This window comes from Gopherus evgoodei, chromosome 4 (genome assembly GCF_007399415.2).
Source record: "Gopherus evgoodei ecotype Sinaloan lineage chromosome 4, rGopEvg1_v1.p, whole genome shotgun sequence".
NCBI lineage: Eukaryota > Metazoa > Chordata > Testudines > Testudinidae > Gopherus > Gopherus evgoodei.
This window is the reverse complement of record NC_044325.1, coordinates 138,078,419-138,100,145: the sequence shown is the minus strand read 5'-3', so window position 1 is coordinate 138,100,145 and position 21,727 is coordinate 138,078,419. Positions and strand designations below refer to the sequence as shown.

At 44.4% G+C, this 21,727-nt stretch overlaps 2 protein-coding genes across 3 annotated transcripts in view; one reads left to right on the top strand and one right to left on the bottom strand.

Annotated features, from left to right (window-relative positions):
- Nucleotides 1–15,131, top strand: part of UHRF1BP1 (UHRF1 binding protein 1) — a 63,367-nt gene extending 48,236 nt beyond the window's left edge. The window contains exons 15-21 of the mRNA XM_030561326.1: nt 2,028–2,224; nt 4,374–4,528; nt 4,632–4,782; nt 7,210–7,475; nt 8,423–8,531; nt 9,075–9,190; nt 10,804–15,131. Of these exons, the coding sequence (XP_030417186.1) occupies nt 2,028–2,224; nt 4,374–4,528; nt 4,632–4,782; nt 7,210–7,475; nt 8,423–8,531; nt 9,075–9,190; nt 10,804–10,929 (1,120 nt within the window). The 3' untranslated portion in view covers nt 10,930–15,131. The remainder of the gene's footprint in view (nt 1–2,027; nt 2,225–4,373; nt 4,529–4,631; nt 4,783–7,209; nt 7,476–8,422; nt 8,532–9,074; nt 9,191–10,803) is intronic.
- A 341-nt stretch (nt 15,132–15,472) lies between these two features.
- TAF11 (TATA-box binding protein associated factor 11) lies at nt 15,473–20,626 on the bottom strand. Of its 2 annotated transcripts, none has more exons than XM_030561327.1 (5): nt 20,404–20,626; nt 18,609–18,760; nt 18,055–18,142; nt 17,670–17,766; nt 15,473–16,360 (listed from the first exon to the last, which is right to left on the bottom strand). In XM_030561327.1, the coding sequence occupies exons 1-5, from the start codon at nt 20,599–20,601 to the stop codon at nt 16,230–16,232; spliced, it is 666 nt and encodes a 221-aa protein (XP_030417187.1). In that variant the 5' UTR covers nt 20,602–20,626; the 3' UTR covers nt 15,473–16,229. The 2 variants fall into 2 exon arrangements, with proteins under 2 accessions (XP_030417187.1, XP_030417188.1); XM_030561328.1 differs by having other exon boundaries at nt 18,609–18,757.
- Nucleotides 20,627–21,727: the final 1,101 nt, after the last annotated feature.

Sequence of the window (21,727 nt, the reverse complement as noted above, 5' to 3'; positions counted from 1 at the left end):
CTATTCACTTTCTGGGAAGGGGGCAAAAGGCTGGCTGACTGCTTCCTTCCTCTTGCTAGTGGTTGGATCCAAGAGCCTACATGTCCCATAGTTTCTAGCTCCTTTCATTGCTGTAATGTAGCCACTTCTGGGATGGAGGGCAGCATGCAATTTGCTGTGCAGTAGTAGGGAATTTTGGCCAAGGATGCCTGGGCAAATCCCTATTCTTTTTTAAAGGTCTCATGATTTTAACATTTAAGAGAAGGCAGGTGTCATGGAGTCACCGGGCGATGCTCTGGAACTGCTCCCCACCAAGCCAGGCCGGACTTTGGGGAGCCTCCTCTCCCTTGGAGCAGACTTGTTCAGGGCAAGAAGCTCACACGTCTTCATCTCCTGGGTCTCTCCTTAGAGCATTCAGCATCCTCTGCCCCTCCGTGCGCTTCCCACAGCGAGCCCACCCAGGCGGGGTCCTGGGGAAGCCACAGGGTCCTGCACCCCCACTTCGCAGTCAGACGTGACTCTCAGCCAGCCAGTAAAACCGAGGTTTATTCAATGACAGGAACAGGGTCTAACACAAAGCTTGTAGATACAGCGAACCGGACCCCTCGGCTGGGTCCATTCTGGGGGGCAGTGAGCCAGACCCCCCACGTCTGCACTTCACTTCTCGACCCCAGCCAGCTCCAGACTAACAACCCCTCCCTCAGCCCCTCCTCTCTGCTCAGCCCCTTTCCCAGGCCAGGAGGTCACCTGATCCCTTTGTCTCCAACACCTTCAGCTGGCACCTTAGCAGGGGAGGGGTCTAGGCCGTCAGTTGCTAGGAGACAGAGTGTCAGGCATTTAGGTGCACTGGCCCTTTGCTCTGCCAGATACTTAAGAACTGCCTAGGGGACACTAAGGCACCAACACAGTATTCAGAGAAAACATTAAGAACATTCCCAGTTCGTCACAGCAGGACCTTGCTTCTTAAGGTCTCATCTGAAACACTGGCACACAGTAAACTGTGTCGTATATTGTAGATGCTGCTGCAAAAATTTGAATCTATACTTCCAGGTAATGTAGATAAATCCAATATCTGTTCTGTTCAATGTAGGTTCTTATACTGCGCTTATCATGGTATTATCTGAGCATCTTCTAATAGTGCATTAAATGATGTGACTAAGTCTATCAAGTGTTGTATGGTTAGACCCCTAACTATCCTCTCCTGCCAGGATAAGCCCACTTCTCCCTTCTCACTATTCCTGTGACTTTCTCTCTGACCCCCGTATGAAGATGCAAGATGTTAAGACACATCTCCAGATAAGAGTCTTTCCTGAGGACTGGATGGCTTAAGGGATATAGGAACCTTTCACTTCTTTGTTATCAGTGTAGTGCAACCCAGGTTGTCCATGATCTAAAATTCTGACCAACCAACAGGTTTTTAACTGCCTTTGGGATGGGTTGATGATTCCCAGTTCAGTTTTTAGTGAGCTGGTGTCCACAGCTGGTCCTGTTCCAATCGTTCTTCCCGAGGTAATACAGAGAGCTGGGGACTATGGTGTCTGGGATAGTGCAGGAAGTTGGTAATGCAACTCGGAGCCTTTCATCTCCAGGTTGCTAGTTCAATCCTAGCTCAAGTTACCTGATGGCTGTTTAGTAGCCTTGGTGAAAGGTCTGGGTAGATTTCAGTCTGAGTCCTGTAGACAAGTGTCCACACAAGCCACTATCAGCTTGAATATAGCAGGTCCCCATGCTGGAAGATACAGAAGAGAAGGCATGAATTGAAGTCCTAAGTTTTCTTTCTCCTGCAGAGGTGGCCCCTCTGGTTGAGGACTGAGATGCCTGGATAGGACATTGCAGGAAGCTTGCACTGTCACTGTCTCTGCTGTGGATAAATAGGATTACATTTTCTGTTTCACTCTGCTTTGCCCACCATTCCATCCCTGGCAATTCTAAATTAAGCCACAAGCTGTGCTGATAACCTTGTATTGTTCAATATAGAAACAGTGTAACTGTGATAATGAATTTAGTGCCTGAAGGCTAAGCTGTCTGTTTCTATGGGTTTTTGGTAGGGAGCCTGTGTCTAAAGTTGAAGAGGGTGCAGCAACCACTATGGGCGGCGGCAGCAGCCGAATGCATTTCTTCTCCTTGAAGAGGACTGCATCCCAGCATTCCTTTGATGCCACCTCCCTAGATGGGAACTGCCCTGAGGACAGGCTGTCTGTGGACAGTGATGGCAGTGATGGCTTCGTGATGCTCATGGACCCTGGTAACTAGAACTGCCTGTATGCTTTCTTTCATTATTAGTTCACACAGCCAAATTAATCTCTGATGTAGCTAATGGAGTGATGTATACTAATGGAGTGATGTATACTAGACCACTATGTCTGTCTCTAACTGATCCTGTCGATTACTTACTCCTGGGCCATCCAGCCAGTATGGATCTTTCCAATACTGCTTTTTGATATGCCTTCTCTATGAAAGAAGCTGTAGGGCAAGTACAGTCTAAGAGAACCCTGCCGGTATCTGTATGGTATGGTCACTGGCACATTCAAAATGTGGAGTTAGCTCTAGAGAGGGGTTAAAACATGGAACTGGGACTTTGGAGATCTGGATTCTATTCCCAGCTCTGCCACAATCTTATTCCATGACTGTGGGCTAGTCACGTCCTCTGTTTCCTCGTCTGTAAAATGGGAGGGATAGTTACCTATCTCGCTGGGAAGTTGAGGTTTGATTCATTAATCATAGGACTGGAAGGGACCTTGAGAGGTCATCTAGTCCAGTCCCCTGCACTCATGGCAGGGCTAAGTATTATCTAAACCGCCCCTGACAGGTATTTATCTAACTTGTTTTTAAAAATTTCCAGTGATGGAAGATTCCACAACCTCCCTAGGCAATTTATTCCAGTGCTTAACCATCCTGATAGTTAGGAAGTTTTTCCTAATGTCCAACCTAGACCTCTCTTGCTGCAATTTAAGCCCATTGCTTCTTGTCTTATCCTCAGAGGTTAAGAAGAACAGTTCTTCTCCCTCCTCCTTGTAACAACCTTTTATGTAGTTAAAAACTGTTATCATGTCCTCTGTCAGTTTTTCTCTTCTCTAGACTAAACAATTTTTGAAATATTCCCTCATAGGTCATGTTTTCTAGACCTTTAATCATTTCTTTTTTTGCTGTTCTCTGGACTTTCTCCAATTTGTCCACATCTTTCCTGAAATGTATCACTCAGAACTGGACATAATACTCCAGTTGAGGCCTAATGAGTGTAGAGTAGAGCAGAAGAATTACTTCTCGTGTCTTGCTTACAACACTGCTAATACATCCCAAAACAATGTTTGATTTTTTTGCAACAGTATTACACTGTTGACTCATATTTAGCTTGTGATCCACTATGACCCCCAGATCCCTTTCTGCAGTACTCCTTCCTACGCAGTCATTTCCCATTTTGTATGTGTCCAACTGATTGTTCCTTGCCAAATGGAGTTCTATGCATTTATCCTTATTGAATTTCATTCTGTTTACTTCAGACCATTTGTCCAGTTTGTCCAGATCATTTTGAATTTTAATCCTATCCACCAAAGCACTTGCAACCCTCCTAGTTTGGTATCGTCCTCAAACTTTAGAAGTGTACTCTCTTTACCATTATCTAAATCATTGATGAAGATATTGAACAGAACCGGACCCAGAACTGATCCCTGCAGGACCCCACTTGTTATGCCCTTCCAGCATGACTGTGAATCACTGATAACTACTCTCTGGGAACGGTTTTCCAACCAGGTTTGCACCCACCTTATAGTAGCTCCATCTAAGTTGTATTTCTCTAGTTTATTTAATATATATATATATATATATAACGTCCTTCTCTTCAAAGCCCTCCATGGGTGGGCCCAGACTACCTGAGGGCTCACTTTGCATGGTCATAATCTCCCGTAATGGGTATTCTCCTCTAGAACAGTGGGAGTGCTAACTTTGATACTGACTGCAAGAGGCAGCCCCTGGGCAGCTGGTCTGTGACTGTACATATCGCTATTGGGAAGAATCAGAATGACCATGAATCTCAGGACCTGCAGAACACAATGTTCAGAACCCACTTCTTTAGCCTACCATTCCCCCAAATAAATAAACTTAAATATAACAAAAATACACAGCCCTTCTGGGTTTCAGAAGCGTAAACCTTTTGTATTCATGTTAGACTTCTAAGGCACTTGGATATTACAGTGATTGTAGTGGTATAGAAGTACATAGGTAGGTGGAATATTTGTAAAAGTGCTGTAGAAGGGCAAAGTGTGGTGTTGGGGATTACAATAAATGTGTCATTTGAACTTTCTATCTTTCAATTAAATCAATCCAAACTGCTTTTGATGGTTTTCAGGAAGGTGGCAAAGTGGAACTGTATCTGAGTAGTCATCATCTGTTTTCAGATCATAGCCTGGATTCCCTCACCCCAGGACAACTTCTTCAGGACCTTCGTGATGCAGGCAGCAGAGTAAGCCCAATGGTAGAAGATGAGGATAGAGGGACGCCTGACATGAACAGCTCAGCTTCTCAGAGTGGAGAAGACCCTAGCCTTCAGCTGGTCAGATTTTTCCTCCCTCTCCCTAAAGTCTTCCTTTAAAGGAACCTTGCAAAGGGGGCAATGTAGCTATTTTGACAAGTGGTACTGTGACTTATTGTTTCAGGTCTCTGTTCTGGTGCTGAAAATGAATGAGGTGAACTGCGGGATAGAGGCAAAAGGCGATGATCTGTCACTTGCTGTACAAGTTATGGAGGTTACTCTGGAGCAATTGGGCAATATTGGAATGTGGCAGTATCTACAAAGCAGCTGTGTGGGTAAGATGCTGGCCTTTGGACCTGTTGGCTTTGAAACCAGAGCATCAGGCACTGGCTGTTATTAGGAAGCCATGAACTGTAAATATTGTTTTCAGTGTTCATGTGCAGTAACAATGTCTGTGAAATGTTGACAATATTGAGAGCCTCTGTCTCAGTAGTTCAAATCCAGTGTCCAAAAGTTGCTTCCATGGCTGTTTTGGTGGCTCTCAGTCCAATCTCAGTTCCCAGTGGACAGGTGGCCACATCACGCTCCCTCCACCACAATTGATTCACATGTTATATCCAAACAGAATAAAGTCTAAATCAGTGATAGATAGATACTTGTGCTTTAAAAGAGCCAATTCCACAATGTTGAGAACAATTATAAGAGAAATCAGTTGGGAGAAAGAGTTGAAACAGAAATATATGAACGATAATTGGGAAGTCTTTAAGAACATTTCACTACATGCAGCAAAAGCCACAATTCCATTCTCAGGGGTGGCTGCACTGGTTGAAAAAACAACCTAGTTTAGAGGAGAAATGAAAGCAGCTATAAAATATATTGTGGGGCATGTGTATATAAATAGAAAGCAGAAGCTAGGAACTGAAGAAAATTGATAAGGGAAGAAAAATGGCACAAGAAGAAATCTACGGCCAGCAGAGCTAAGGACAATAAGGACTTTTTCAAGTATATTAGGAATAGAAAGAAATGTAATAATGCTATTGGTCCATTGCTATATGGAAAAATTGTCAATAATAATACATAAAAGGAAAAAAATATTAAGTATGTATTCTATAGTTGGGGAAAAGACAGATGATATAGTTACAACATATGATGATGAAATACTGTCCTTTCCACCAGTAACTAAGGAGGATATTTAAACAGCAGCTGTTGAAAGCTAGACATTTTAAAATCAACATGTTCAAATAACTTGCATCCAAGAGTTTTGAAAGAACTGGCAGTGGAACTCACTGGACTATAATGTTGGTTTTTTAAATAAGTCTTGAAACATTGGGGAAGTTTCAGAGAACTAAAAGAAAGCTAATGTTATGCCAGTATTTAAAAAGAGTAAACAGGTTGACCTAGGTAATTATAGGTCAGCCACTGATCCTGGGCAAAGTAATGGAGTGGATGATAAAGGGCTTGATGAAGAAAGAATTAAAGTAGAGTAATGTAATTAATGCCAATCAATATGGCTTTATGGAAAATAGATCTTGTCAAACTAACCTAGTATCTCTTTTTAATGAGATTACAAGTTTGGTTGATAATGGTAATAGTGTTGATGTACTATCCTTGTACCAAGTCAAATGCCACACAAAAGTCCAAGTTCAGACTAAAATAAGGTGCAAATTTTTAACAGGTGAGTGTAATTAACCATTGGAACAATTTACCAAGGGTCATGGTGGATTCTCCATCACTTGCAAGTTTTAAATCAAGATGAGGTGTTTTTCTAAAAGACATGCTCTAGTTCAAACAAGAATCGATGCAGGGTCCTGTTATGCAGGTCAGACTAGATGATCACAGTGGTCCTTTCCAGCTTTATAACACTAGTGGGGCCCCTTGTTGGTAGCTTCAGCCGAGAAACTAAGGATTTGGCCTTGGAGACTGAACTTCTCCATCATGCCTCAAGGTGGCTCCGTCTAGGTCAGATAGTGACCTCCTGGGCTAAAAGCTCTGTGGAGTAGCAACTTTGTCTCTACAGTGCCTACCGCAATGGGAACCTGGTTCCTAGATGCTATAGTAATGCATATAATTAATAATGCTTACAGAAGCTATGTGGGGAAGCTTGCACTGCTGCTCCTGATGCTGTTATCTGTGCTGTGGATAAGTAGACGTCTTCAGACTACACTGCGTTTAATCTAGGATGTTTCACCAGCACTGAGTTCAAGCTTAAAAATCTTTAAAAGAAAGAGAGAGTAGCAATTACTGTGCTAGTGATACCCCCTGATAGCGATACACCCTTTTCTCACTAGGGGGCATAATAAAATTATAAAATTACATAGTATTCAATTGGAATGCAAAAGCCTCCTGTCTTGTACAAAAGGTCCCTAATTAGGGGGGTGCAGTTTTGCTCGATACATGTAAGATTCTAGGTGCTGTGGAGTAAACCTAGTCCTCAAGAACGCTGAAACTGTCTGGAGCTGACATAGTGGAGGGGTGAGTTAGGGGGCTCACGTGACTGCCACTGAGGGGGCCAGTTGTGTTGGTGGATTCTGCGATGTGGACACTTGTCTGTTTGAAAATTGGACTGAAACTTGTTTCACATAGGACAGAGGGGGCGGTTCTGACACCAGTCAGGACTCCTGATCACTTCCGTCACGGACTGGATTTCATCCAGTGCCTGAGCAATGAAAGGCTTTATAGGCTGTATGTCTCCTAAAGGCCTATAGCCTACGGCCAATACCATCCAGCCCCCCTACCCCTATGATTTCCTTCTGTGCCTCTAGGGGATCCAACCGTAGAGAAGCCCTTAACCACAGAAGCTAATCAGACCCAGCCAGAAGTGTGCTTACGTCTTGAAATAGGACCGAGTGCCACTGTGCACTCACCTCTGGCTGTCCAGAACGGGTTCCTTCACATCCTGATCCACAGCTATAGTGCAGAGCTCCTGATGTCCTCCCTCACCAACCTGGGACCCTTCCTCGAGGATGAAGTGGTACCCGAGGTGATTCCCATGAAGATAGAAATTGTGGATGCCAAGATTACGCTGAAGGTGTGTTTGTGTGTGCATTGGCAGGGAAAAGTGGGTATCCAGGGCTCAGCTGTGAGTAAGGTTCTACCAGGAAAAGAGAACTGCGGCTGTCTGGAGAGGTGCCATTTCCTTAATAAAATGTGCAGAATGGTGTTCTACCCTTTCTTTTACCTCTTAAAAACAACCTTAATGGTGAACAGGTAGCTCCTTGGAATCTTAGTGTAATGGTTTGACCATGGGGAATGTGAATGGGAGTCTGAAACTCCTGGGTTCTCTTCTCAGATTTGCCAGTGACGTGCTTTGCAGTCTCAGGAAATTCACTCAACCCCTTTGTGCTGCTCTTCTCATCTGTAAAATGGGGACAATGATTCTGACCCTTTTTTGTGAAGCCCTTAGAGATTTACAGGTGGAAAGAGTTGCTTAAGAGCTGGGTGGTAGTAGTATTATTGCCACTTACTCAGTGAGAGATGGCACCTGGTGCAGAGAGAGGTCTGATAACCCACCTGTAACCAGCCATGTGTCTTTGTCATACTCCGTACGACCATTACATGCCCCTTCCTTTGGTCTGTATCTCCTCACACAAGCATGGGCTAGGCTTACTGTGAAGCAGCAGGGCCATCTGCAGATTAAGTGCCAATTTTGATGAAAGTTTGAATCTGGGACATGCAAGATAGTAACTATGAGATGTGGCCTTCAGGGGGTTTGTGATGAGAGACTGACCCGGGTCATCTTCAGGGATGTGACTGAATTCCCTTTTGCCACTCGGGAAGGATTTCTGTAAAGATAACTAAGGCTTACATGCAGCCCTTGTGTAAAGCCATTCTCTTCTGTTTAACGGTCAGCCCTGGTTGGGATTGGAAAATGCCAGAAGCAGTAACATGGCTACTGTGAGGACTTGCGAGGAAATCTTTTGCTGCCTTGTACATGGAGTTGTACATGGCAGCTCATAATTTTTGTTTGTTTTGCAGGATGACAGTCCTCGGGTGTACCCTACCTCTCCTGGCACCATCCCCATAACCTTGGCGGTGGATCATATTATTGTGAAGCGCAGCGATGATGGAGTATTCTCTGTAACAGGTCAGTAAAGCAGAGAAGCCTGGATCCCTCTTCCTTCACCACCATTGCTGGAGACTAGAACACCCTGCAGTGATTCCTGCTGGTAGAGACTGGAACTGAAATATGCCTCTGCTGTGGGAGGCTAGATCTGGAGTATCTGATCAGCGTCCATTGTTCCCTTATTCTCTGCAACCACTTCTGCTGGAACAGACTAAGAATATTATGTCCCCTATATAAGCACCCCTCTCCTACAATACTCCGATATTCTCATAAGCATCCACTCCTACTGGTGTAGCTTCTTGCTTGTTCACAAACTTTTGCTTGAGATTATAAATTAGAAGCTCAAGGCAACATTGGTGTAATCGTTAAAATAGGACTGGAGGTTTCTTTGGTTCTGGTTGTCATTATCACTGACTTATGAAGCCCGAGCAAGTGACTTTTTGTGTTTCGGTATGGTCATTTTTAAAATGGGGATAATACTAATGTCTGTGCAGCACTTTTGAGACCCTGTTATGAAAAGTACTTCATAAGTGCACATATTAGTATTTCTGTGTTCCTTTCCAGCTGCACAAAAGGAGGGACTATCTTTACAGAAGAAGCCTGAGCAAGATCTGATTGAAAAGAAGGTCCCAGTAAAGAGACTTTTGGCAGTTCCAACAGGAGCAGTACATGAACTACAGGTAAGCCATTTCTGCATGTTTACTTCCAGACAAATAGGCAATAGCTTGTGTCCCAGACAGCTGGCTGCTGATGAGAAAACATAAGGTTGGAAAATGTAAGACCTATACATGCATGTCTCTTTCCTCATCTAGGGTGTTTATAGATAGGAAGCCCTAGTGTTCTCTTGTGAGAGCAGTCAGGATTCAGTTCCCATCTCACCTTTCACACTCAGCCTGGAATCAAGAGCAATGCCTGCATCACTCTGCAGCAAACTCTCCTGATCACTTTCACGAACATTGTTTTCTGAGGGGATCCATCTTTCAGCCACCTGTCCAATCCCAGAATGGAAGATGTTCTTTCAGATGTGGAAACTTTTAGAAAATAGGTCATAAGCAACCACAGAATGAGTCCTATAGACATGAGAATTTCCTGGAAACATGGAACCTTCTGCTTAATTCACTCACTGTTTAATTTGATCCAAACATCTGGAACCCAAATAATTTTGTATTGCAAACAAGCAAAAACAACCTCCACTTTTTATTGCCCTTCCTTTACCCAGACATTACTAGATAATCTGATCATTGGCTACTGAAAAATGTGCTGAGGGAAGCACTGTGGTCTAGTGGGTGAAGTGCTGAATTGGGATTCAGGAGACCTGGCTCTGCCATTGGCCTGCTGGGTGACCTTGGGCAAGTCACTTCTCCACTCTGTACCTGTTTTCCCTCCCACTCTTTGCCTCATGTATTTAGGTTGTAATCTGTTCGGGGCATGGACTATCTCTGATTGTGCGTGTGTAGCACCTAGCACAATGGATTAGTGATCACAACTAGAACCCCTAGATGCTACAGTAATACAATAATAGTAATTAATTTCCTGATTCTACTGAAATCAGTGGGAGCAGGATCGAGGCCTAAATTCTGAATGAAAGAATAACACAGCTCAAGGAAGACCCATAAATAAACATGATTGTCCAAGACATTGTTGACATTAGCCTTGCCATATGCTGTAGAGCTGTGTGAGGGATTCTGAGGGCCATATGTATAACAAGACCAATAGGTAGCTTCAGTCAAGGAGGCAGAAACAGATGTGACTGAATTAAGGGGTGGTTCCTGGTGTCCTTACACAAGGAGTCCTGTTACCTTTAGTATGCCTGCTTATGAGGATAAGGATAATTCACATAAGTAAGGGTGCAGAATGGAGCCCAATATTTGTCCTGCTGCCTTGCCTGCAAGTATAGTTGTGTGACACCAGAGTTGTTGCGAAGGAAAATCCCCTCCTGCTGCAAGTCTGTTTGTGTGTCTAGAAGTTGGGTAGGAATCCATGGAGACCTGTGGCCATTAGACTGCCACTGATGGCTGTACAAGCTGAATATAATAGTGGCCATGAAAGGTATTCTAGGAAACAGTTGGAAGTGCATCTGTCAGCAGGTACTCATGTGAAAAAGCCAAATGGAATCAGTATGTCAGTAGACTTTGTTTGCTCCCCAGCATGTAGCTGCAGGTCATCTCCAAGCTCCTGGTTTCGTATTCCAATTTGACAGTACTGCGAGAAATCATCAGTCTGGTCTGGTTTGCATTTTACCTTTTGGAAAAATCTCTCTCTCCCTCCCTCCCTCTCCCCTTGTCTTTTGTAGCTAAAGGAAGCCCCAGCATTGCAGAAGGAGCTGCACACCATGAAAATAGCCCTAGCAGAAGCCAATCTGGACATAGCACGCCTTCTGCAGGAAATTAGGAAATACGATCCCCTCTTCCAGCTTTGACAGCAGAGGCCCAAGGCAGCAGCTGCTCAGGAGGAGCAGAGATCACCACCAGCACCAGGCGGCTAGTTTGTTACATTGCTGCTGAGAGGCCAACCTCAGCAGAGAGGAATTGCCTTGGGGGATGGAAATCTAATTGCAATTGCAGGATGAACTCTTACGTGGGGTAGAAGGGGAGGAGGCCCTGGCTGGATGAAGGGAAATGAGCAACAAGGAGCCATCTGGTTCTGGTTTTGCAGCCATGTCCCTCTGTCCTGACGGTACGGTGCTACACTCTATATCACTGAACCATTGCAGTGCTTAGTCTGCAAGCAGAAAATGCAGAACAGTAGTCAAGAGCCAGGCACCCCTGTCCAGTCATCTTACAATGGTATTGCTGGCCTGCTTTCACACCACCATTGCATCTGCTTCCTTGTTCATGATGGTTTACAGGGGCGGGTGGGGTGGGTGTCTGTACTTCCTTTACTATCTTCCTGGGTGGTGTTGCCCAAACACACTCACCAAAGAGTACAGGCAAAAGCAATAATGTCATCTTACCCAGTTAAGGCATAGTCAAACATGGCAGAAGTTGTTTTGCAGTGAGTGCGTACGATGTGGAGTACGATGGGATGGAAATGCTGGGGTGATTGGCTGCAAGAGATATGGAAATAACTTCTCTCCATAGGGGAGGGAACATGACTTGCAGATGTGCCCCCTGCAACCTGTCTAGTGTAGTACATAGTGGAAAAGGGGAATAGAAGAGACCCAACAATTTGCAGGCCCAGGACAAAACGAAGCTGTGGGGGTACTAGATTTTGGAATGCACCCTGCTCACACCTGCTGTCCCTGAACCCCACCTCTCACACTGTGTCCATATACACTGGCTATTGCCTTTAGCCTTGTGTGAAGGCTGCCACTTTGAAAAATGACCCTTGCTCATTAGCTGAAACCACAGAGGCTGAGTTCAGCTGTGTTCTCCATGCTGAAGTGGGAGAAATCCAGCCTCTCCTAACGAAAGATTATTTAACCTTTTCTTGAACTGACCACTGAGGTATCAGGCTGAGTGCAGAGTGTACAGGCCAAGGGGCAGGAGAGGGGGAAGGCCTGTAATCTCCCTTTGTGAAGTGTACTGCACTCAGACATATCTGCCAGAGGTTTACAGACTGATGTGGGAGGAAAAGCACTGACAGCAACAACTACATGAATTCCAACCTAGCCATGTATTTTGAGCCAGAGATGAATCAAGTGATGTGGAAGTTCCACAAGGGGCTGATGGTGTATGTTTCATCAGGGTGCTGACACGCAGACCTTTCCTTAGTGACTTCTGGCTACCTTGGCTGCTCTCTGCTAGTTATCTGAAGGCAATGAAAACCGCAGCTGGGTAATGTTCACTCTTGGAAGATGCTGACTCAGTGGTCACCTTCTCCGAGGTGCTTCCGTGATGAAGGTGAAGTGGTCAAAGTCAGTGTGTGACTTTATTTATCTAAAATTCAATAGCTTTTACAGGTAAGAAAACCTAGTAGAAGGTGATGAGAGAGTTCATGAAAGAAGTCATTTACGAAAATACCCTTTATAATGTTGCAGGAAGCAAATGCTCTTCTAAAGGCTGATAAGTTCGCTATTTCTTCATTTTACTTGGCTGAGCTAGTGCACAGCCTTGGCACTGGGTGAGGAAGCAACTACACATGTGTGCTCCTTAACTAACAAGGGAATAAACAGAACATGCTAGAATCCAGCAGAGAGAGAGACAGAGAGAGAGAGACTCCACCCGTGATAGAAGATAGTGCTGAATGGAAGAGTAAGCTGCACAGTTTAATATAGAACCATACAAGTGTCAGAATGAAGACTGCCCACTCACTGCACTTTATTGCATTCTGAATCTCTCTTGGATTTTAATGCATTTCAAACTTTTTATGGATTGGATTTCTCAGGATGTATTTTATATTTGTATTAACGCACGATTTGTAATGCACACTATACTTTTTCTAGTGCCTCTAGAACAAACAGCTGATCCCCACCCATCTTGATGAATTAAGGTCTGGGGAGTGATGAGAAGGAAAAAATGACTTGTAATATAACCTTTTTTTCCCTGCATATTTGTTCTTTTGCCTAATCCTGGGCCTATCAGATGTTTCTCTTTAGTAGGGAACATGTAGTCTAAGCCCTTCAGCTCTAGGGAGGAAGGGTGCATGTTTTTATGTGCTCATTTGATGGTACAGATTTGGAGAGGGTACTGAACAATGGCTTGGAAAGAGCCAACCATGAATTCCGTGCAGATGTCACTCAAGTCAGGGTATGGAAGAAAGGAGAGGAGATGGACAGGATGCCAGAACCCAACACAAAGCGCTGTCATTGTTGGGATAATTTTAAATTCAAAATCTTTTGACTACATTAGGCAGAAGATGGAACTGCATGGCACGCTGTAGTCTTTGACCAGTACCATTGAAGAGACAGCAGCCTGGGGGCAAAGACAGCACTGACTTACTGCTGTAAGATGGAGGACTGTATCTCTGCCATCTGTTTGTCTGTCAAGGTCCAACCGACCAATGCCTAAAAACAGGTATGGCAGCAGCAGCAGGAGCCTGACTTTCACTGCATATACTGGGAGCTAGCAATTAGAAATTATTTTGCTTTTGAAGGGAAAAGTCTGTTTTAAACAACCAACCCGATCTGAGCATTAGCCGGAGGCAAACGTAGGGTGGCAGAACTCCAGGCGGCTTTGCAGTTGTGGTACAGTCTCTATCCTCATCTAATTCAGCTGTGGTGGCTACTGTGTATTATATCTTGTTTGGCTGATGTAGTTTTCATATGTTCATTTCTGTCCCTGGAAGAGGGAGGATAGTCCACCATCTCTCTATACTAGAATATTCCTGCTTTTCCTCAAAAGCATCTTTCCTGTCCCATGCCTCCTCAGAACAGCTCTTGTGATAGGAAATAATGCACATATAATCTATGTTGAAAAATCCTCATAATATAGCAGCCCTTGTTTGATCTTATGGGCAGAGAATCTGTTACCAAGAGAATGCACTTTTAGCAGTAGTGTGGGGATAGACTGACTGAGTATTTCCCCACCACCCTCACCTTGTGTATGCACAGAATAATTTTAAAATAAAGAAAAGGGGGTTGTAGAAATGCAAGTATTATCTCATGTGGTGAGGATCACCCTGTTACTGAGCTAAACAGTTTTCTCCTAAGACAGGCACTAATGCTACAGTGCATCCATTTTTATATGTAACCAGAATTGCTGTGAAATTAATGTACAACAGCTAATTGTAGGTGTAAAAGACATCTAATGTTGTGAAATGTGTGTGTAAAGTCCAAGCTTTTGTTTCAAAGGTGAAGTTGTTGGTCACTTTCATATAAACGGAGGTTAACATTTAGTCCAATTTACATGCTTATATGCACACTCCATCTCTTCCTGTTGAGATAAGGGTACTCCTGCAAGTGCTATTGAGAGGGAGAGGATGCTGATCCCACTGCTTTATTCACATTGTGCTTGAAGAATCACTTTTTTCTTGTTTTAAAGATGTCCTGCTGTGTCTTTTAGCAGTTTGTGTAAGGAGTGATAAGGGAAGGCTTTGCACAGCACTGGTATCTAGCTGCAGTGGCGCTAAGCTACTTCCCTTTCTCTTCCATCCCTGCCGCCCAAACAAGAGTTGGAACGCAATTTCCAATAGCATGACCAGAGGAGCTTGGATTAGTCAGTATAGAGCTAGGTTCAGGAAAAAATTGGGTGCTTCTCTTTATCTGTATTCTGGTACAATACAGGGACCCTACGTATCAGAGCCTCACTGGGCTCCGTATTGTTTAAAAGTTTCCTCACTGTTGAGGATTGAAGAGAGGAGCTGAAACAGGAAAAAATAGTGAGTTTGATAAAATATTACTTTGTTTTAAGTGTTATGGGAAGGTTGATTTTTGAAGACTTGGCTCTACCGTTGTATGTTCTATTAAATGAGTTAACTTAATCCTCTGTGTAACTGCAGTATTACATTAGGAATGAGTGTGGGCTGCAGTAGCTCTTGTTAGTATGAGGGCACCACTCCTATCTGCTTACGAACAGGGATCCTGGGTACAGGCAGAGTACTGTGTACAAGTCTGACTTGAATTTAAGACCTAGTCAGTATTGGAATCTTATGTTGCAGTGTTACATTTCCATGAGTGCATTTTTTTTTTTCGGTTCTGTGAATCACCTTAAAAAGAAAAAACTAAACTTAACTTCCACTATGTCAAATGTCTATTTTCACCAAGGCTGGTTTTCTTGAGTGCTGAATAAGTGCAGAATGTGGCTGAACAGTACATAGGAAAAGTGACAATGGCTCTAGGTTGTGGGAAGGTGGGCCACTATCACCAAGAAGTATAAGAAACTACTAATAGGGCATTGTTTCAGCAGTCCCTTACCTGCTTATGGAATATAGTGCCTGCACATATCCAGAGGCAGATGCTACAACCTCCCTCAGTGTTAATTAAGGATAGCATTCCCCCCCCCCCCCAAGTCATACAATCAGCTACCTCAATACTCAGTGACATTCCATCTGCCCCATCAATGAGAAATCCAGGTCACAAGCCATTTAACTGAATAGCAAGTTTAATGAGTGTTCAATGTATCAAATCTCCCTTTCTATAGATATACCTGTTATAGCAGTAGCTGTCACCAGCACCCCTACATCATCCTCTCTGTAAGTAAAAAGCCTATTCCACCAAACACTTTGTATCCTTTTTCTGTGTAAGTGTTTAGCTCTGTTTCATATAGCCACAGCTGTAAGTCTGATGGCCCTGACACCATTTCCAAGTCAGTTATTGCCCCCTCCACCACCAGCACCTTTTATGGTAAGTTGCTTAGGAAGTGTTTAAAGAGAGAATCAGAACTTAAGCAGTCACTTGATGAGGTTTGTTAACACATGTTGAAATAAGGACTCCTATGCGCATATGATACAATATAGAGGCCTTTCCTTCCAGGAGTTTAGTATTAACGTACAAATGTAAGTGAACAAGGCTGCTGTCCGTACTGCTGTTTCAAAGTTATTCTAAACTTCAGCCACAACGGTCATTTTTCATATTTATCTACCACAAATCTTGCAGAAGTTGTATACGGAAGCATTTCATAGTCTGAGAAACTGGCCACATGCACTCGGTTTAGCTTTGTTTTAAGAAACTTCTGTTTTGGTACTGGTTCAATAGTTAATACTGCAGACACTAGAAGTGCAGAAGGTTTGGAAGCTTTCTGTTTAAGCAGCTCTGAGGTGATGTGGTTTATAGCTGGTAGTCTGTTCTCTTCCAGCTTCTCCAGGATCTCCTGCTTCTTAAACTGCTCTCTAGTTTTCACTTCAATGGAAGGTGATTTTTTTATACTTTGAATTCGGGATCTGCCCCCGTGACTTCAGCCGCCGGACTGCCTCACGCATATGTTTGGGCTGAAGAGGTGGTAGTTCTCCCCACTTCTCACACACATCCAATGCTAAACAAACCAAAAAACAGTGAATGTTATCTGTCAAGACAGTTCACACGGTTAAGCAAGTGTCTGAAAGAGGCTTTCAGATAGTAAAAGCGAACATTTTAGCTTTCACTGAGCAGGTTCTGCTATTCATAAATGTCATCAACTTCAAATCCACAACAAAAGCTAGAATTCCTTGCAGTGTCTGCAATTCACACTTAGGAGCATTTTACCATTATGTAAGAATGAGAGTGAAACTGACTAATCTGGATCTTATTATCCAAGCTGAGTGAAGGAGAATATAACACACACTAACTGGTAAAATTACATTTTATTCAACAGCTGAGATTACTTCAATTAAATTTCTTAAAACAAGTTGTTCGGATGACAATGCTCCTTTTTACTTTGACTTGTTAAAATATTCAGGGGTTGGTTAATTTGAGGAGCACATGTATTAGGGACTAATACACTAGAGCCAGGAGATGAGCATATATGGTAGAGATGGAAAGGACCTATTGGATCACTGCATCCATCCCAAACCACATGCCACATACAGGCTCATCTCAAATAAAGATACTAGATTACTTCTGTCGTGTGAGGGAATCTGTAGAAACAGCCACAAGCAGGGTTCATCATTCCAGCAAAATACCACCTATACAGATATACAAGTATTTTAATAAGTCTGTACAGACTGGGTGGCTTGAACTAACAGACTACAGTCTCCCTTTCAAATGTACTGTAAACATTTCCACACAGCGACTTTAGTAGCTCACCCTTCAATATAGTGTTTCATATAGTGTTGCCTAGGGAAGTTGTGGAATCTCCATCGCTGGAGATATTTAAGAGTAGGTTAGATAAATGTCTATCAGGGATGGTCTAGACAGTATTTGGTCCTGCCACGAGGGCAGGGGACTGGACTCTATGACCTCTCGAGGTCCCTTCCAGTCCTAGAGTCTATGAGTCTATATAGTGATTTCAGCTCATCAATTAATGGAGACCAAGTTTCAGAAGAATGGATTTATGCTAGTTAAATGTCACCTCTCTCATGCTGAATTCCTTGCTGATAGCAGAATCAGGGTTTGTGAGGCATCTGTTTTTGCCCCTGAAGACACCCAGTTCATAATAGGAAGACTGCTGTAAACACTGTCTTAATTTCTTTGAGTTGTATAGATGCTGTGACAAAGGTCTAAATTGTTAGTTACATTGAAATAACCATGTCCTCTCACTTCAAAAGCTTTCCTCGTTGCTTTAATAATCTTTAAACAACATATTCTTAGAATATTTCTCCCCTCCACTACACTCACACTTCTTAAAATATTCCTCTTGCACTCACCTTCTTCTACCACCTCCCCAGCGAAGACTTTAGAAATCCCAGACATGGCAATAACCACATTTTGAGACACAGAAGTCCCAGTAATGGACTGGACCAGCTTGAGAGAAAAGAAGATACAATTAAGTGAAATTTCCTTGCAGCTGAAGACTTGGGTTTTTTTTATTATTATTTTTGAACACTTAGACTATGCATGAGAAATGCTGAGCAGCACCTATTGAAGTCAATATGAGTGGAGGTTGCTTAATACCTCTTCTGTTGTTGGAAATCTGTACACTCAAACTGATCTAAACTACAGTGATGTTCTGTGCCCTTATTTTTATACATACCAAGCTGTCTCCTTCACCTCATATGTTCCTCTGCGGACTGAGTATTTGCAGAATCTTACCCGTTTAATAGCAGCCTTGGGGAAAGCAGACCGGCGGTACATCTCATAGCGGTTCAGCTGCTCTTCAGAAAAGGAAGAAACCAATATTCTGGAGGAAAGAGGAAGCAGATCAGTTATAACAGAAGACAGACTTTTTTCACTTTAAAAAGCTTTCCCCCAATCTGTTTCTACAGTGCACCACTTCAGAAGAAACATTTTATTAGGCATAAGGAAGAGCATGAAAAGGAGGAGGGTAGGTTGTGCCCTACTTAGCTAATACACAGGTTTGGGTGCAAAGTAATATTAACTGTTCTGGTTTACAAACTGGGACTCAGATTTTCCTTTATGAAGGCGAAGATCAGAGAAAACAAGTTATAAAATAGTTTCCAGTATTAGGCTTAAGTGTTGACAGTGCATATGACATGCAATAGTACTTTTTATTTCCAGCAGCAGGCTCTGTGCAATGAATTGGGTGAGCTAAACTCAGTCGGACGAGGAGCAAGTTGTCAAAGTAATTAGACAGTCCAGTGACCAAACTTGGCATCACATGGATTAGAAATTTAAGGTGTACTCACTGCATTTTCTGAATCTCATCTTCATCTACTTTCTGCTTCTTCTCTTTCTTCTCTTTTATCTCTATTTTTATCTTCTTAGCTGCAGAAGTCTGCAATGTAGAATCCTCAGTTTCTGTTGATGCTAATTCCAAGCCTTCTTGGCTGTTCACCTGCTGCAAGAGATCATCATCTTTCTGGTGAGGTCTCTGTTATTCAGTTTCAAACTACAGCTTTCAGTACTCGGTGGTTAGTCTGTGTACAGTCCTATTAAGCATACACTGAGCAGTAACATAAATATACAACCAACAGAATCCAGATTTTAATCTGCAAGCGTATTTTGGCTGCTATTGCTTTGTTACAACAGCATGTGAACATAAACACAAATCAGAGGACTGTGTGGCTGACTTAGTTTTAGGATGGCTCTGAATTTTCAGGCTTTCCTAATGCTCAATTACTTTCTTACACCCTTCCATTCTGGACAACCTCTTCTCGCCCATACTGAGTGTGAGAGAGAAAGAAAGAATGGGCTGCCTGCCCACATAATGCTAGCAGCATCATAGTAATGTCACCAGCTGTGCAAAAAACTCATGATTTGAAGGCACCCACAATACAACACAGGGGCAGGAGCCCACAGCAGCTGGCTGCACTTTGGAGCAGAGCCCCTGGGACACAGCAGTGGCTGGAGGAAAATTTCCAGGGGTGGTGGCGGAACTAACTACGGCCCTACAAAATTCATAGGCTTTTAAAAAATTAAATGTCATGATTTCAGCTATTTAAATAAATTTCAGTGTTGTAACTGGAGTAGTCATGCCTCAAAGGGTTGGGAAGGGGTCACAAGGTTATTGGTGGGCAGGGTTGTGGTATTGCTACTCTTAGTTCTGTGCTGTCTTCAGAACTAGGGGGCCAGGAGCAGAGTTGCCACCAGCAGCAGCGCAGAAGTAAGGATGGTATTTTATGGCATTGCCACCCTTACGTGTGTGCTGCTGCCTGCAGAGCTGGGCCCTCAGTCAGCAGTGCACAAGGGTGAAATGGTATGGTATTGCCACCCTTACTTTTGTGCTGCTGCTGGTGCGGCACGGTCTTCAGAGCTGGGCGCCTAGCCAACAGCCACCACTCTGCAGCTGCCCAGCTCTTTAGACAGTGCAGAAGGGTGGCAATACCGTGACCCCCTCCCTAAAATGGACTCCTTTTTGAGGTAGAACCAATGTTCCCTCTAATTTTTTACATCCCTGTGCAAAGTGAATTTTGTTATATGCACTAATACAGAGCTGATGTGGGGCTCAGGGCTGGGTCAGAGTGTTGGGATGCAGTGGGGGTGTGGGTTCTGGGGTGCAGAAGCAGGCTAGGCCAGAGGGGCACAGGGTTGGGACAAGGGGGGGGCAGTGAGGGCTCTTGCTGGGGATTCAGGGTCAGGGGTGGTGCCAAGGATGAGCAGTTTTGGGTGAAGGCTGCCCCAGGGCTATGGCAGGGAGAGAGGATGTCCTCCAGACCTTTCCCACTGCAGCAGCCCAGTGCCAGGGAGAGGCACCTCTCCCCACTGCCCAGCCCGTAATAGCGTGCTGCCCAGCCATGCAGCTTAGAGGGAATTTAGGTCAGGACCCCAATTTGAGAAACACTGGTCGCCCCACGAAATCTGTATAGTAGAGGGTAAAAACACACAAAAGATCAGATTTCATAGTCTGTGACACGCTTTTCAAGGCTGTGAATTTGGCAGGACCCTAGATATAACTGAGGTACCAGCACCGTAATCCCCTCGCCCCTCCCCATCCAGCCTGTGCTCCTCTCTCTACCCCGCTCCCCTTCCTCCAGCCCTCACCTCCCCCGCCTGGCAGTCCACTCTGGGCTCGCTGCCCCCGCCGGGCTCGGCCGCCTCCCCCTCGGTCTTCTCTGCCGCAGCCGGCGGCTCCTCGGAGACCGTGGGGACAGCCCCGGGCGATGAGGCAGCCGGAAAAGTCTCCTGGGTAGAGCCCGAGTCCCCGCTCTCTTCCCGACTAGGCTCCCCGGCTTCCTCCATCACCGCCGGAGAGACGGCGCGCTCTGATGATGTCATCACTACGGCGGCTCCGCGGGGGGCCGCACTTACTCCGTGCCTTCCGGGAGATTTCTGTCTCCATGGCAACGCGACAGCCCTCGGGAGACGGGGTCTGTGGGCGGGGCAGGGGGGTTGGACTGGAGTATTGTGGGTAGGGAGGGCATGGGGCTTGGAGTGAGGGGGTTGGGACAGATTGGGGAGTAGGGAGGGCCTGGGGGTTGGGACAGGTGGGGGGAGTTTGGGTGGTAGGGAGGGCATGGGGGTTGGAGTAGGGGGTTGGGAGGGAGTTTGTGGGGGTGACCATTAGGATAGTGATTAGGTCAGACGATGGGGGAATGAGGACTCTTGAGTTGTTTCCAGCTCTGCTTCTGGTCAGTATGTGACTTTTGAGGTCACTGAACTTCTTTGTGCCTCAGTTTGCCCCTCTGTAAAATGGTTAATATTTATATTTTTCACAGGGTTGTTGTGAGGGTTCATGTTTGTGCAGGGCTTTGAGAGCCTTGATTGAAAGGTGCTGAATGTGTGACATTTTATTATTTTTTGGACCACAGCTGCTTAGATATTACATCATTCTCCTATGGTACACACCTCCTCCCCACACTCTCTCTTTTTCTCTCTCCCTTTTCTGTATATCCCTCATTTCAGAGACCACCCCTCTCTTCTGTATTCCAGAAAGAGAACTAGGATGATGTAAACAATGAAATCCTGACTGGAACTTTTATTCTGGTATCTCTGAGCTAGAGGGATGGGGCAGGCTTGGCAGACAGATCCAAGAATGAGGCCTTTTGCACCCAAGAGTTCTGCAGCCTTTGCTTTTAACCCCAAATCTGCATCACAATGCAATCCCACCACTCAGTGTTGATTCTCTGGCCCATAAGTGGCACTCCACTGTCTGCAACTGCTTCTTGGATGCCACCAAGCAGTTTTAATTGTTTTTTGCTATGTCCCTCAGCAATGTGTCCTCAAATAAATCCTCATGTCCCTGGTTGTTGTGGTGCTTCCTGAGGGTCTACAAACACAGGAGAATCATGCATCCTGTATTTGCAACTTACATGAGAATAGTGCAAAGTTTTATGGGCTCCATGCTGCTGTCAGAGATGGCAAACAC